Raw genomic sequence first — 13,099 nt, 5'->3', positions numbered from 1 at the left:
TCATTGCTGCCCTCTGATGCATTTGAGCTCCCTGCTGTACTTTGTTTTGTATCAGAATCAGAATAAGTCAATATATGTCAATGTATTCTCCTTCAGATTCAACTTCTTCAATATTATTTTTCAAAGCCAACGTCTGCTCATCCATGAGATTGTGACAACAGGTCATCTTACTTTTTCAGTGTGTGTTCCTCTTACCTGTATAAACTTCTGTTCTCTCAAAGACTCTGCACTTACAGTTTCATACCTGCATTGCATCAGCAGGCGCAGTAAGGGCTGCCAACAACGAGTAGCAATCGTCAGCACTTAATTTACACAATTGGACAAAAATATCCCATCGACAGTTTGAGGTATTTATTATTTTTTCTTGAGAACTATGCATTTGATAGCATTGACTGTTATTTCAAAAAGTATCAGGCTAAGGAATACTAAGTCATGAACCCTCGTCCACTTCCTAAAGTGGTTAAAAAGGGAAAGGGGCTAAAATTTTGCTATGGGACAAAAATGTCCCATCAATATTTTTAGTGTTAGTCTGTTCAGCACACAGTGGCTGATGCCCAATGAGCAGTTTTCGTCCGAAGCAGTGTGCAAATTAATTCCTTTGTTTGCCTGCTTTTGGCCAGTCAACGATGCACTGTGATGACAGAATCGAGATGCATCCCCTGCAATGTTTCTCAAACCATTTTACAGGAACTGTGTGATAAAAAAATTTCATTTTTGTGTTACTTATAGGTTTATGTGTCAGCTTCGTGATCACGCGCCCATCATTTTGTTCATGGTTGTAGTCGTCGTGATTTGCATTTAAGTAAGACACTGCATGAAATGCGAAAAAGTTTGAATTGGAAAAATAGGGGTCGCTATGATTTTGCATTTGGTGCATATTTTGCAATATGTTGTTGTGTATGAAATTTAGTTAACATATTGAATTTTTCTTTGGAGTTGGATGGAGGTCTCTGTCATCAGTCTCGAGAAAATTGATATGATGTAGTACATTCATTTATGACTGTGCATACCAGCGATAAAACCAGAATGAAATACTTACAACATTCCTCATATTTCATGAACGGTTTGAGATATCGAAATGAGATTTTGGCAAATGATAGCACACAAAGAGCAGAGTATTTTTCCATGTGGTTTTTATGCAAAACTTCATTATTTGCCATGATATTCCACACACTGCATACTTTCTCCATGAAAGAATGTAATTTTTAAGAGCTATTGATTGCTGGTGAAACGAGAAATGCTATGGGTTTGGAACAACATAAGTGAAGACATTAGATGTTTATTTTTTGTATCAACGATGTGCTTTTCCATAACCTGTTGACCTACTTTACATCAGTTCCTCAAATAATAAACTTCATAAACCATTGTTTAAGACTTCTTTTGCAGCTGTGTCTGCAACATGTTAGTGAGGTGACTTTGTGTAAACTCCGCCGTGTTTTGGCGAAAGAAGCCAATTTTAACATGGCAAGAAGAGAAATCATTCACTGTGCTTCCCTGAAAGCTACAAATGGTTAAAGACACGCGAAAATAAATTGCCACTTTTGTTGCATTTTCTGTTGGACTGGTTTTAGATATTGACCAAAGCAGAGATGACAGTAGATCTTCTTGAATGGCCAGCGTGCAAGTGTGGACAGAGAAAGAACTCTACTTAATATTTATAAAAAATGTTAATGTTGGCTTCAGTTTAGAATGGCACTTCCCAAACAGCGCTCATCATTTCCCTGCAGCACCTGCCTGTAAACCCCGTCACTATTGCTCTCACCATGACTGCTCTGCCGATTGCACATCTACTGGCCACGTTATTTTGTGCACTCTTTAACCTATCCTTTCTGAACACTTTTTAGGTCCTTTTGTAAAAATTTTTGGCTGAGCCTCTCTCTGCCTTTAGCCAGCTGTAGGTACCCATAATGATTTGATGACCAGTGGTTTCTATTATCGCTTCGAGCTCTGGTTCTTTCCTGACATAGCTACGACAATTTATGACTACAATACTGATTGTTGTTGTGTCTACTCTCATTCTGTGTTTGTCCTGCAGCCTAGGGGACTGAGGCTGAGACCCCCTGCCCTAAAACAACTGCCCAATCCATTCCACACAGCCCTTACTACCTTTGTAGCCAACTCCTTTGTGTAGTGGATGCCTTACCTCTTAAGATGAACCCGAAACCTTACCAACCTATAGCACAAGTTGAGGAATCTGCAGCCTACAGTTGCAGGACCATCTGAGCCTCTGATTCAGGCCATCCAGTCAGCTCTGTACCGAGGATCCACCAATGGTACTATCGGCAACACTACTGATGGTGAACTGTGTATTTATCTAGCAAGCAAGACTAGCAGTCATTACCAATTCAGATAGCCATCCAAAACTGGGGAGAATCTCGTCCGGTTCAAAGAGGAACACACCATTAGTTCCAGCATGAGTGACCACTTGCAGTTGGCTGCAACCTGTGCTCTTCAAGGTGTCCAGAAGCAATCGTTCCATATCTGGAATGACGTGTGCCAGTATGCACACAGTGAACACTGAATTTCTTTCCCCTCTTTCTAGCCATATATCTAAGGGGTCCTGTCATGCATGAAACATTGGAGCTCCGAAGTATCAGCAATCCCACCCTCTGTGGGTGCCAAGATCTTGTGGGTTGAGAGGGTTCCTATGAAACAGGGCAAGCAACTTCATCTGCGTCAGGATGTGTGTTAGCCACTGATAACACCTGAAATCCGTTTGTCAGAAAAACTGGGAAGGCCTTTAAATTGTGTCCTCCCCCTCCAGCCCTGAAGGTATTTTGCTGCTTTACACTCACCCATGGGTGGGGGCACCACCGCAGTAGAGGCAATAACAGAGACAGTCACAGTAGTGGACTGATCGGGGTGAGGGGGGGGGGGGGAATGTGGAACGTACTGGACATATCTCGGATTGCCTTGTATGGTCCCCTGAGTGATACCATTTGCAACAGCCTCAACCTGTATGGCAGTAGCCAGCACTGACTGAAGGTTTGAGTGAAAGGCCACCAACTTGGCGCAGATCTGAATGCAGCAATCAGAGTCCTTATCCACACTAAAGATGGTGGAAAAATATGCTAGACCAGGGCGGTCATACTTTATCTGCTTCTAGCTTTTGTACCTTTGTTAGTTGTTAAATTTTCTAACTGCCAACCAGATCTACAGTAATGATGACTTATAAATTAGGAAGTAACTTTACTTCATAAAATCTATAAAGCAGAGTTACAGCAAGTTAAACTTATAATTTATAATTATTTAACAATTACTTCGTCAAAATTTTATGAAAAACATAATGAAAATGTTTTTAAAATCCCTAACACCTACTGTGAAAGCTGGAACACCCGCTAGTGGGTGGTATGGAACAGGTTGACTACCAGTACAGTAGACAGTAATTAAAATGTGGAACTGTGGCTGCTAGAAGTGCGCATGTGCGCGTGGACACACACACACACACACACACACACACACACACACACACACACACAAGAAATTTAAGAATTTAAGCTAAATTACACACAGTGAGTCAAAATAATTCACCTCTTGTCAGAAGCTTGTTACAACTCACAAACTAAATTCTGTACAGTGATGTGCTGCTGCAGAAATGGAAGCTACCACCCAATTTATTTTTGCAGCTCTTTTCAAAACACTGATTTATTTTTGTTAGCAGAACTTCTTAACTATCTTTCAGCTTAGCTTTAGTACAAGATTCTCCATAGAAAAAGATATACATGACTATACAAATGAATACGTGGAAGAGCTAAACAAGACAAATTATCCTGTTAGTATATTAAGTGGCTTTGATAAGACTCTCATACAGTGATGGAGTTGTACACCACATTTATGGACTGCACCACAAGAATAAAATTGAATCCAGAATGGGGATAAACAAAATGAGATGTCGCACAGGGTTTGTTATTGGTTCTGCTCCCATTGTCAACTGGGTACGTCATTTTAGTGGGTGTTAAACTGTAATGTTTCACAAATGCATAACTGTAATAGTTTTGGTGTCCAAATATAGCTAATGGTTTGAATGCCTATCTGAATAGTATTGTTCGGTTTTTGCCGCCAGAATTAGCTCTCATTGTGTTGAATAATTTTACATGTTTTTCACTCCCTGTTGTCCTATGTTCTGGAGAAATCAACTAAATATTGTGGAATGCGAATAACCACTCTCATTGCAGAAGCTTCTTGAAATTCCTTCGAATCCTGCACTCATCTCTCAGTACATTTATTCCTTAATTCTATTAGTTGTAAAAAATAAAAATCAGTTTCAATTGGAGTGTGATTCTAACAAGCACAATAAAATATGCAAAAATACTTTTCAAGTTAACTTTGCCTCTTAAACTAGGTTTTTTTGGTGCTGTTCTATATGTTCTCCATATGGCTCAAAGCTTCCATCAAAAGTGAAGTAGGGTATTAGGAATCTCTACTAATTTAAAGAATATTAAACATTTCTTATGATTAAGTCATACAAATTATTTGATTATATCTAAAAACAAAGATGATGTAACTTACCAAACGAAAGCGTTGGTATGTCGATACACACACAAACAAGCACAAACACACACAAAATTCAAGCTTTCGCAACCAGCGGTTGCTTCATCGGGAAAGAGGGAAAGAGAGGGAGAGAAGAAAGGATGTGGGTTTTAAGGGAGAGGGTAAGGAGTCATTCCAATCCCGGGAGTGTAAAGACTTACATATGTGTGTGTGTGTGTGTGTGTGTGTGTGTGTTTATATATATATATATATATATATATATATATATATATATATACCTGTCCTTTTTCCCCCCCCTAAGGTAAGTCTTTCCGCTCCCGGGATTGGAATGACTCCTTACCCTCTCCCTTAAAACCCACATCCTTTTTTCTCTCCCTCTCCTTCCCTCTTTCCCGATGAAGCAACCGTTGGTTGCGAACGCTTGAATTTTGTGTGTGTGTTTGTGCTTGTTTGTGTGTCTATCGACATACCAACGCTTTCGTTTGGTAAGTTACATCATCTTTTAGATATATTTTTCCCACGTGGAATGTTTCCCTCTATTATATTCAAGTTATTTGATTATGTAGATTCAAGACAGAATATACATATTGCTTTCGGAATTTGCACTCCAGAGATGTGTAACTGATAAGAAACCTGCGCTAATTTTCAAGTCACACTTCTGAATAAAATTATATATTTTTCATCTCCTTTCATTCCATATGTAGAGATCATAATTAATAACCGTGCCCTGGTGTCATTAATATTATTAGCTTTCTTTAATGCACCCAATCATTTCTGAAATGTAAATGCTGTAGTTGTTTATTCCAAGACTGGCTGAAGTTAAGAAGCTGTAATCGTAGGTGTCTGCGTGCTGGTGTTGGAAGCCATCGATATCCTGTTTGGAAGATCACAGGAGCGCTCTGAAAGTGCAAGTGTTGTGAGAAGAGTAGCAGGAGAACTTGCTCTTCTCCTGGAACGTGCTGACAGTGTTCCAGGGTTGGTGGTCATTGCTACAGTGACACGCCCTGGTGATCTGGATCCTGCTCTGAGGCGACCAGGCAGGTTGTCCACTGAGGTGAGTGTCCTGTGAGCCCAGTGATAATATATGTCTCAAATATTATTTCCTGTAGCAGTATTGAGAGCCCCATTAGCATTAAATGTCCATGAATATGTCCAAGGTGTAGTGATGTGTAGGGAAACAGACGGTAGTCAGGTAAACGTCTGTTTTCTATGTTTGTTTGTATTAAATTCACAATGCAGTAAAACAGAGATTCCTATGTGCGTAGCTAACCTACAGCTGATTTCTTTTACACTGAATGCAAATCTCAGCTTTTACATTAACTTGTTGCGGCAGTCTTTTTTTATGCTTCTCCTTGCCCCATCCTTAGAAGCAGCTTGGTGGCTTCTGCTGGCACTGTAAAATGTGTTTATTCTATCAGAGTCACAATGTATGTTGCATGATTATTGCTAGTGATACCAGCACATCTGAAACATTCAGACTTCAAGGAAGTAATTATTACTTTGTGCCGCCAGCAGAAACTACCTTGCTACTTATAAACTGTGGGTACACGACATTGCAACAAATGAGTTGCTGCATTAGGTTAACATAATTATTAGGATTAGTTGTCAATGTGTAGAAATTTATATTCCATGGCAAAAGTAGATTTGCTAAGATATCAGATGTTTCCAAGAAAGGCTGGAATGCCTAGCCCATTGTTAAGTTCGGAAGTAGACGTGCTACATAAATATTTTTCTGAGTGATTACTGGGTGAATCAGCACTGTAAAAAATTCTATGATTAACTTCTGTTGCTAGGATAATTTATTAGTGTTTTATGCTGCTTGTGTTTTTACATTGAAATCAATAAAATTTCAAGTTGTGATGCTCATCATAATTAAAAGAAATTGAACAATGGAAAATCCAGGATGGACTCAGCATCTCCTTAAAAGAAATTTAGTTAGTTATCAGCAAACTGGTACTTTACTGATAGGCACACATTAGCATATACATATTCCAGGGTGTACCAGGTGTACCGGTATGAAATGAGCGTTTTTTTGTGAAAATGAAACACTAATTTTGAATTGAAAAGTAAAAACATTTTATTCAAAGTACTGACTATTGTTTTCTATACATTTTGACCACCTTTCTGGCAATTTGTGGACACCACGCCAATAGAAATGTTCGTCATTTGAAGCAAACCAATGAGACACCCAATTTTCGACTTCTTCGTAGGAATCGAAGTGTTCCTCAGCGAATGCGTGTCCCATTGATGAAAACAAATGGTAGTCGGAAGGGGTCAAGTCTGGTGAATACGGCGGGTGGGGTAGCAGCTCTCAGCCAAGTGTTTTGATTATATCCTGAACCGGATTTACTTTGTGTACAGGTGCATTGTTGTGTAAAAAAGTTACTTTGCCATGTCTTCTGGCCCATTCTGGTCTTTTTTTGATCAATGCATAGTTCAAATTGATCATTTGTTGTCTGTAGCGATCAGTATTCAGTTTAATCGGGTTTTAGAAGCTCATGGTACACCACACCTTTCTGATCCCACCAAACACAGAGCATTGTCTTCTTGCCGAATTGACCTGGTTTTGCAGTCGATGTTGATGGTTGTCTCGGATCAACTCATGATTTTTCCTGTTTAGGATTCTTAAAATAAATCCATTTTCATTGCCAGTAACAATTCAACGCAAAGTTGATTTTCTTTCATGTCTTTGAAGCAAAATTTGACAAATGGTTTTTCGTTTTTCCATCTGTCTTTCATTCAATTCATGTGGCACCCATTTTCCACACTTTTGGATCTTTCCCATAGCTTTCAAACGGTCAGAAATTGTTTGTTGTGCAACTTTTAGCATTGCTGCCATTTGCTTCTGACCCAAAGTTTCATCTTCATCCAATATTGCCTGCAATTCGGCGTCTTCGAACTTTTTTGGTGGTCTTCCACGTTCTTCATTTCTTACATCAAAATCATTATTTCTGAACCGTTGAAACCATCTTTTGAATGTTGCTTCTGATAGAGCATGATCACCATATGCCTCGACAAGCATTTGATGCGATTCTGAAGCACTTTTTTCAAATGAAAACAAAAAATTAATGCTTTCCACAAATTGTCACTTTCTGGTACAAAATTCGACATTGTTAACACGATACACACATATGATATTGTTTGTTCCATGACTTGATGTATACTAAATATCTTTGACAGATGTCATACCAACCACACACCAAAAAAAAAAAAAAAAAAAAAAAAAATTAAGGCTTGTTCACAACAAATGTTCCCTGTCAACACATTTGTATCTTAACGCTCATTTCATACCGGTACACCTGGTTAACGACCCGGGAGATCTGGGAAAAACCTGGGAAGTTTTTCATACAGTAAAAAACTGGGAATTTTTAGAATTCTGGGAATTTTTCATTGTTTTAGCTTTCAGATAAATTTTTGTAACTTTGACTGGTAAGAACCGGTACTCTAACAAAGAATATTACTGTATCTCCTACTCCAGAATAATACTGCAGCAATAAAAAACGAACGAGAGAAGAAAAAAACGAAAATAAAACTTAAGCTGCAAAGGAAATGCACCATATACAGCAACAAAACACAGTGCTCATACAAGTGTCTGCCAACAGCAAAATGTGTCAAAGGCTTTAGGAAGACTATGCAATGATTAATTACAACAAATTGCCTCCAATGAGCATGATGTCACAACTGTTTACATTACATTCGTTTGAGCGGTTGCGAGCGGGCTTATGCGCATGTGCAGTTGAGTCACGTGAGAGTAGTATCTTCTCCCGCTTCTGGCTACAGAAGTGTGGCAGTTAGCTGTATAAGCAATAGCAGCAAGCAGCCAGATGCTATCTGGAAAAAATTTTCTGGTGCACCTAAGCTGCCCAATTCACATATGCGCAACAGGTCCGGAACTAGGGGTCAGGGGCAAACCAGGATAATCTGCCCTGGGCGTCAGTTTCAGGGGGTGGGGGGCGCCAAATTCATATTATTGAGGAAAAAACCTTGTTTCATAAAGTGCCTAGCATCCATCACACGTTGGTCTATCGATTACTCATATGATTTTGAACGCATTCCTGTTGGTTTTTGAACATTTTTGAACAAATTCTAAGCTGATTTCTGAATGAATCATAAGTTGATTTTTGAATGTGTGCGTAGTGTATGCGATGTGTCTGCCAGAGGAATCCCCGTCGCATCTAGAAATAAACTTTCCTGCAGGCAAAAGGGGATGGGTCTATACGAGCTGAGTGGAATAAAGCCGAACGTGTGAATGCTCTTTATGTGGTTGACTGGGTTTGCAAATGATCAGCGTTGTTATAATTACTAGTGAATTCCATTGATTCAGACTACCAGAGTGGAAATAAAAGATTATCAGGAATAACAGGCAACAAAGATTACGTATTGTCTTCTCTGTGTATCCAAGAAAATGAAATTTTGACAAATTTTTGGCCAGACCACTATACTACTAAGAGCCAGTTATACAGTCCCCAGCTAGCAGCCACTAAAGTTCCATTCTGGGAGCAGCGCGGGGAACGCTTTGCACGAACACGTAACAATGCCTAACCAGAGAATGAATGCGGGATAACTAAATGGGTGATTGTGGCAGGGTTAGTGAAGTTAACCAGAGAATAAGTTTTGACACTGGCAGGGATGGTTACAGAATTAGTGATGACAAGATTGTTTGTTAGAATGAGGAAGGAGAAGAAATGGGGACTCTCACAAATTAAGGAAGATATGACGATTCCAAATTTATGTAAACATTTTGTACTACTGCTTTTTGGTCAGAAGAAGGGACTGGTTGGTAGGACATGTTCTGAGGCATCAAGGGATCACAAATGTAGCATTGGAGGTCAGTGTGGAGGGTAAAAATTGCAGAGGGAGACCAAGAGATGAATACACTATGCAGATTCAGAAGGATGTAGGTTGCAGTAAGTACTGGGAGATGATGAAGCTTGCACAGGATAGAGTAGCATGGAGAGCTGCATCAAACCAGTCTCAGGACTGAAGACCACAACTACTACTTTTTGGTCTCGTGCTTCAGAAGCTAGAGAGTATGAATGAAATGTGAAACTATTTCCTAACACACAATTTTTTGCTTGTAGTAGGCCTAATAGGTATTTGATATTGGTACTTCGTGAATTATATTCCGCTGTGTTATAAAAATGACCATTTGTGCCCAAACAGTCTCATTTATTTGGTGTGTGTAACAATTGCTGCAATATTAGGCAGGTCTATTTCGTTTTATCTAGTGGACAGTGACAAGATACACGTAACCAGATCAAGAAACCACACCAGTCTTGGGTGCAATTTGTATTAACAGCTTTTCTAGTATTAGACGGCGACATTTCGTTTTTTCGTTTAGTAAAACATTGAGGAACTTTGATGAGGTAATAGATTCCAAAATTGTTAAGGCTTTCATGGCCACTTGTTGACAAACTGCCTATTGGCTTCTGTCTCGGGTTCTTTGGCCGACATTCATCTAATGATTTTTCTGACGTTTCGCCAGCACGAGTGGTTGGCATTGTCAAAGCTTCACCCTCCATTGCCGGTGTTGAACTGGAGCCGAGCTCGCGGCCGCAGACTATATGTACCTGGCGCGCCAACATCCGAGGGCTTCTCCGCGGTCATTTCCGGTGCGGTTCTCCTCTTGCTACCTGCGACAGTCGTTCGCTGCAGTACAGGAAGCCAGGATCCGTTTACCTTAAGGCTTTCCTCTTTCTTGTTCAAACTGTTCGCGTGTTTTTGTATTTCTACAGCTTCTCTGAACAAGCGTGTGTGATAGTGCTTCTCTACAGCCAGAACTTCCGTGTCGGCAAATTTTATTACGTGGTCGGTCTCATTCAGTGCGTGCTCTGCCACGGCCGATTTCTCCACCTGCCCCAACCTGCAATGTCGCTTATGCTCTTTGATCCTGGTGTTAATTGATCGTCCAGTCATTCCGACATAAACTCTTCCGCATGTGCATGTTATTCGGTATATTCCTGACATTGCAAGTGGGTCTCTTTTCTCCTTTGCCGATCTAAGACACTCTTTGATCTTCCTTGTCGGTTTGAAAATGGCGTAAAGACGATTTTCAAACCGACAAGGAAGATCAAAGAGTGTCTTAGATCGGCAAAGGAGAAAAGAGACCCACTTGCAATGTCGGGAATATACCGTATACCATGCACATGCAGAACAGTTTATGTCGGAATGACTGGACGATCAATTAACACCAGGATCAAAGAGCATAAGCAACATCGCAGGTTGGGGCAGGTGGAGAAATCGGCCGTGGCAGAGCACGCGCTGAATGAGACCGACCACGTAATAAAATTCGCCGACACGGAAGTTCTGGCTGTAGAGAAGCACTATCACACGCGCTTGTTCAGAGAAGCTGTAGAAATACAAAAACACGTGAACCGTTTGAACAAGAAAGAGGGAAGCCTTAAGGTAAACGGATCCTGGCTTCCCGTACTGCAGCGAACGACCGTCGCAGGTAGCAAGAGGAGGAACCGCACCGGAAATGACCGCGGAGAAGCCCTCGGACGTTGGCGCGCCAGGTACATATAGTCTGCGGCCGCGAGCTCGGCTCCAGTTCACCACCGGCAATGGAGGGTGAAGCTTTGACAATGCCAGCCACTTGTGCTGGCGAAACGTCAGAAAAATCATTAAATGAACGTTGGCCGAAGAACCCGAGACAGAAGCCAATAGGCAGTTTGTCAGGTAATAGATTCTTTCCCAGAAAGGAAAGTATGCCATATAAAGCTGTGGCAAGATTAGAGAGAGAAAAAAAAAGCGAGGACTTAAGGATTGAAGAAATTTGTACTGTCCTGCTTTTCTCTTGTCTTTACTCGTTTTAGGTATCCTATATTTAATTTTATATTGCACAAAAGAGCAAGTTATTAGCTAATAGGCAGTAAAGACTACAAATTTTCTGAAGAGTTCTTGTTCTGCCGGTTACCAGTAATCCCATCCAGTATTAATTGCGAGAATTTTCTTAAGAGGTGCAGGATGTCATGCCGGCCAACTGGGAGCAGGAGAGGCACCACAGGTCATTTTCATTTCCACTGGCCTGAATATAGTTTGATGGCACCCATTAAAAAATATTACACGTTTGAATTCCACAGAGCGAAATACAGGGACGTGCGATGGAAGAATACTGTGTGAAAAGGTGTTGCGCTGCACTTTGGCACACTTAAGACCAAATAACATGTCTTACATTCCCTCGAAAATTTATGTTTTATGTATCAGACTCTTCAGAAAGATGTACAGTACAAAATGAAGATATTTTTGAAAAGTTGATTTTTTAAAATTTTTTGTGTCCTACCTCAAACGCTCGAGGGAGGGGGAGCGCCACTATCTAATATTGCTCCGGTTCGGAAATATCGTAGATCCGGACCTGATGCACAGAGCAGTCTGAGTTGTAGTGGTGAGGTGGCAGTCTCCACGTGACCCATGTTTACGTTAATTGGTTTTGCTGTTTCCTCATCGTTTATTGCTCTCATATCAAATGAAAACAACACGGATTTCTTGTGGCTGGGAGCTATCAAGTGAATTAAAATACATGCACACAATTACGGAATGCTAAAATATGTTATTAGTTTCAGATTTTATTTTGTTTCCACCTTTCTGACAGTCCAGCTTTAATCGCCTTGCAGAACAATGAAGTTATTTCTGTCAGTTTGTTAAAGAAATTTGACTCTTATTAATCTTTTCTGCTGAGGCAGTCAATTTATTTGAAACAAAGTGTTTAATTCCACACTATTGGCTAGCTTCAACTGTTCGCTGCATTTCAAGTTCATGTTTTCATCTTCTAGCACGTATGGCATTGTGCCATAATTAAGAACCAAACACGAGATAATACAGTGCTGGTACTCAAAGAAAATTTACATCTGAATCTGGACATATGAATATGCACTTTAAGCTGAATTATGCATTTTAGTATGGTTCACAAAATTCCCACGGTCTTGGAGTATCCTCTAATATTTTGTATCTTTTATGACCTAATGTAAGATCATTTAATGTTTTACACGTACGAACATACGGGCTTCCTACGTCATCACAGCTGCGCAAGCACAGTGATGACTGTTATCTAGCGCTCTCTGGCAACTGCTAAAACGAATCTATTTCTAACAGGTCGTGGGGAAAATATTGCGAATGGTTTTTTGAAAAGCATTACTTTCAAAGTAAATTTCTTTTTACGCAACATTAACTCTGTGCGCGAATGTCTGATGAATTTCTTAAATCACAGAGCGTTTGACTCTCATTCAAAAATCAGATCTTTGAGGACGACCATTTACAATATTTTTGAGCACAGAACAACAGACATTTATGTCATCGTCAAAAATTTTACTGGCACATTTGTGTGATGTATCTTAAAGTGTAACACACAAAAAAGATCAACATTATGTGTGAAAGCTTAGCTTCTCTTGTAGCTTATTAATCTGAAAGACCAATATTATACATGAAAGCTTTTCTTTTCTTGTAGCAACACTATGTCTATTAACTTAAACCATAATCTTTTCCTATTTGTGTGTTCGCGCTACTTAACAGTCATGTTGCTATTGGCTGACTACATCACATGTCCTATGCTCTGAATATCCGCTGTCATCGGCTGGCGAGATTGCTGGATGTGACCTACGACTGGCTTACA

At 40.0% G+C, this 13,099-nt stretch overlaps 1 protein-coding gene across 1 annotated transcript in view; it reads left to right on the top strand.

Annotated features, from left to right (window-relative positions):
• Positions 1–13,099, top strand: part of LOC126234691 (spermatogenesis-associated protein 5-like protein 1) — a 79,811-nt gene that overhangs the window by 17,104 nt on the left and 49,608 nt on the right. The window contains exon 3 of the mRNA XM_049943435.1: positions 5,331–5,545. Coding sequence (XP_049799392.1) covers positions 5,331–5,545 — 215 coding nt within the window. The remainder of the gene's footprint in view (positions 1–5,330; positions 5,546–13,099) is intronic.

This window comes from Schistocerca nitens, chromosome 1, assembly GCF_023898315.1.
Source record: "Schistocerca nitens isolate TAMUIC-IGC-003100 chromosome 1, iqSchNite1.1, whole genome shotgun sequence".
NCBI classification, from domain to species: domain Eukaryota; kingdom Metazoa; phylum Arthropoda; class Insecta; order Orthoptera; family Acrididae; genus Schistocerca; species Schistocerca nitens.
The sequence above is the reverse complement of the archived record's forward strand: the minus strand, read 5'-3'. Positions and strand labels throughout refer to the sequence as shown.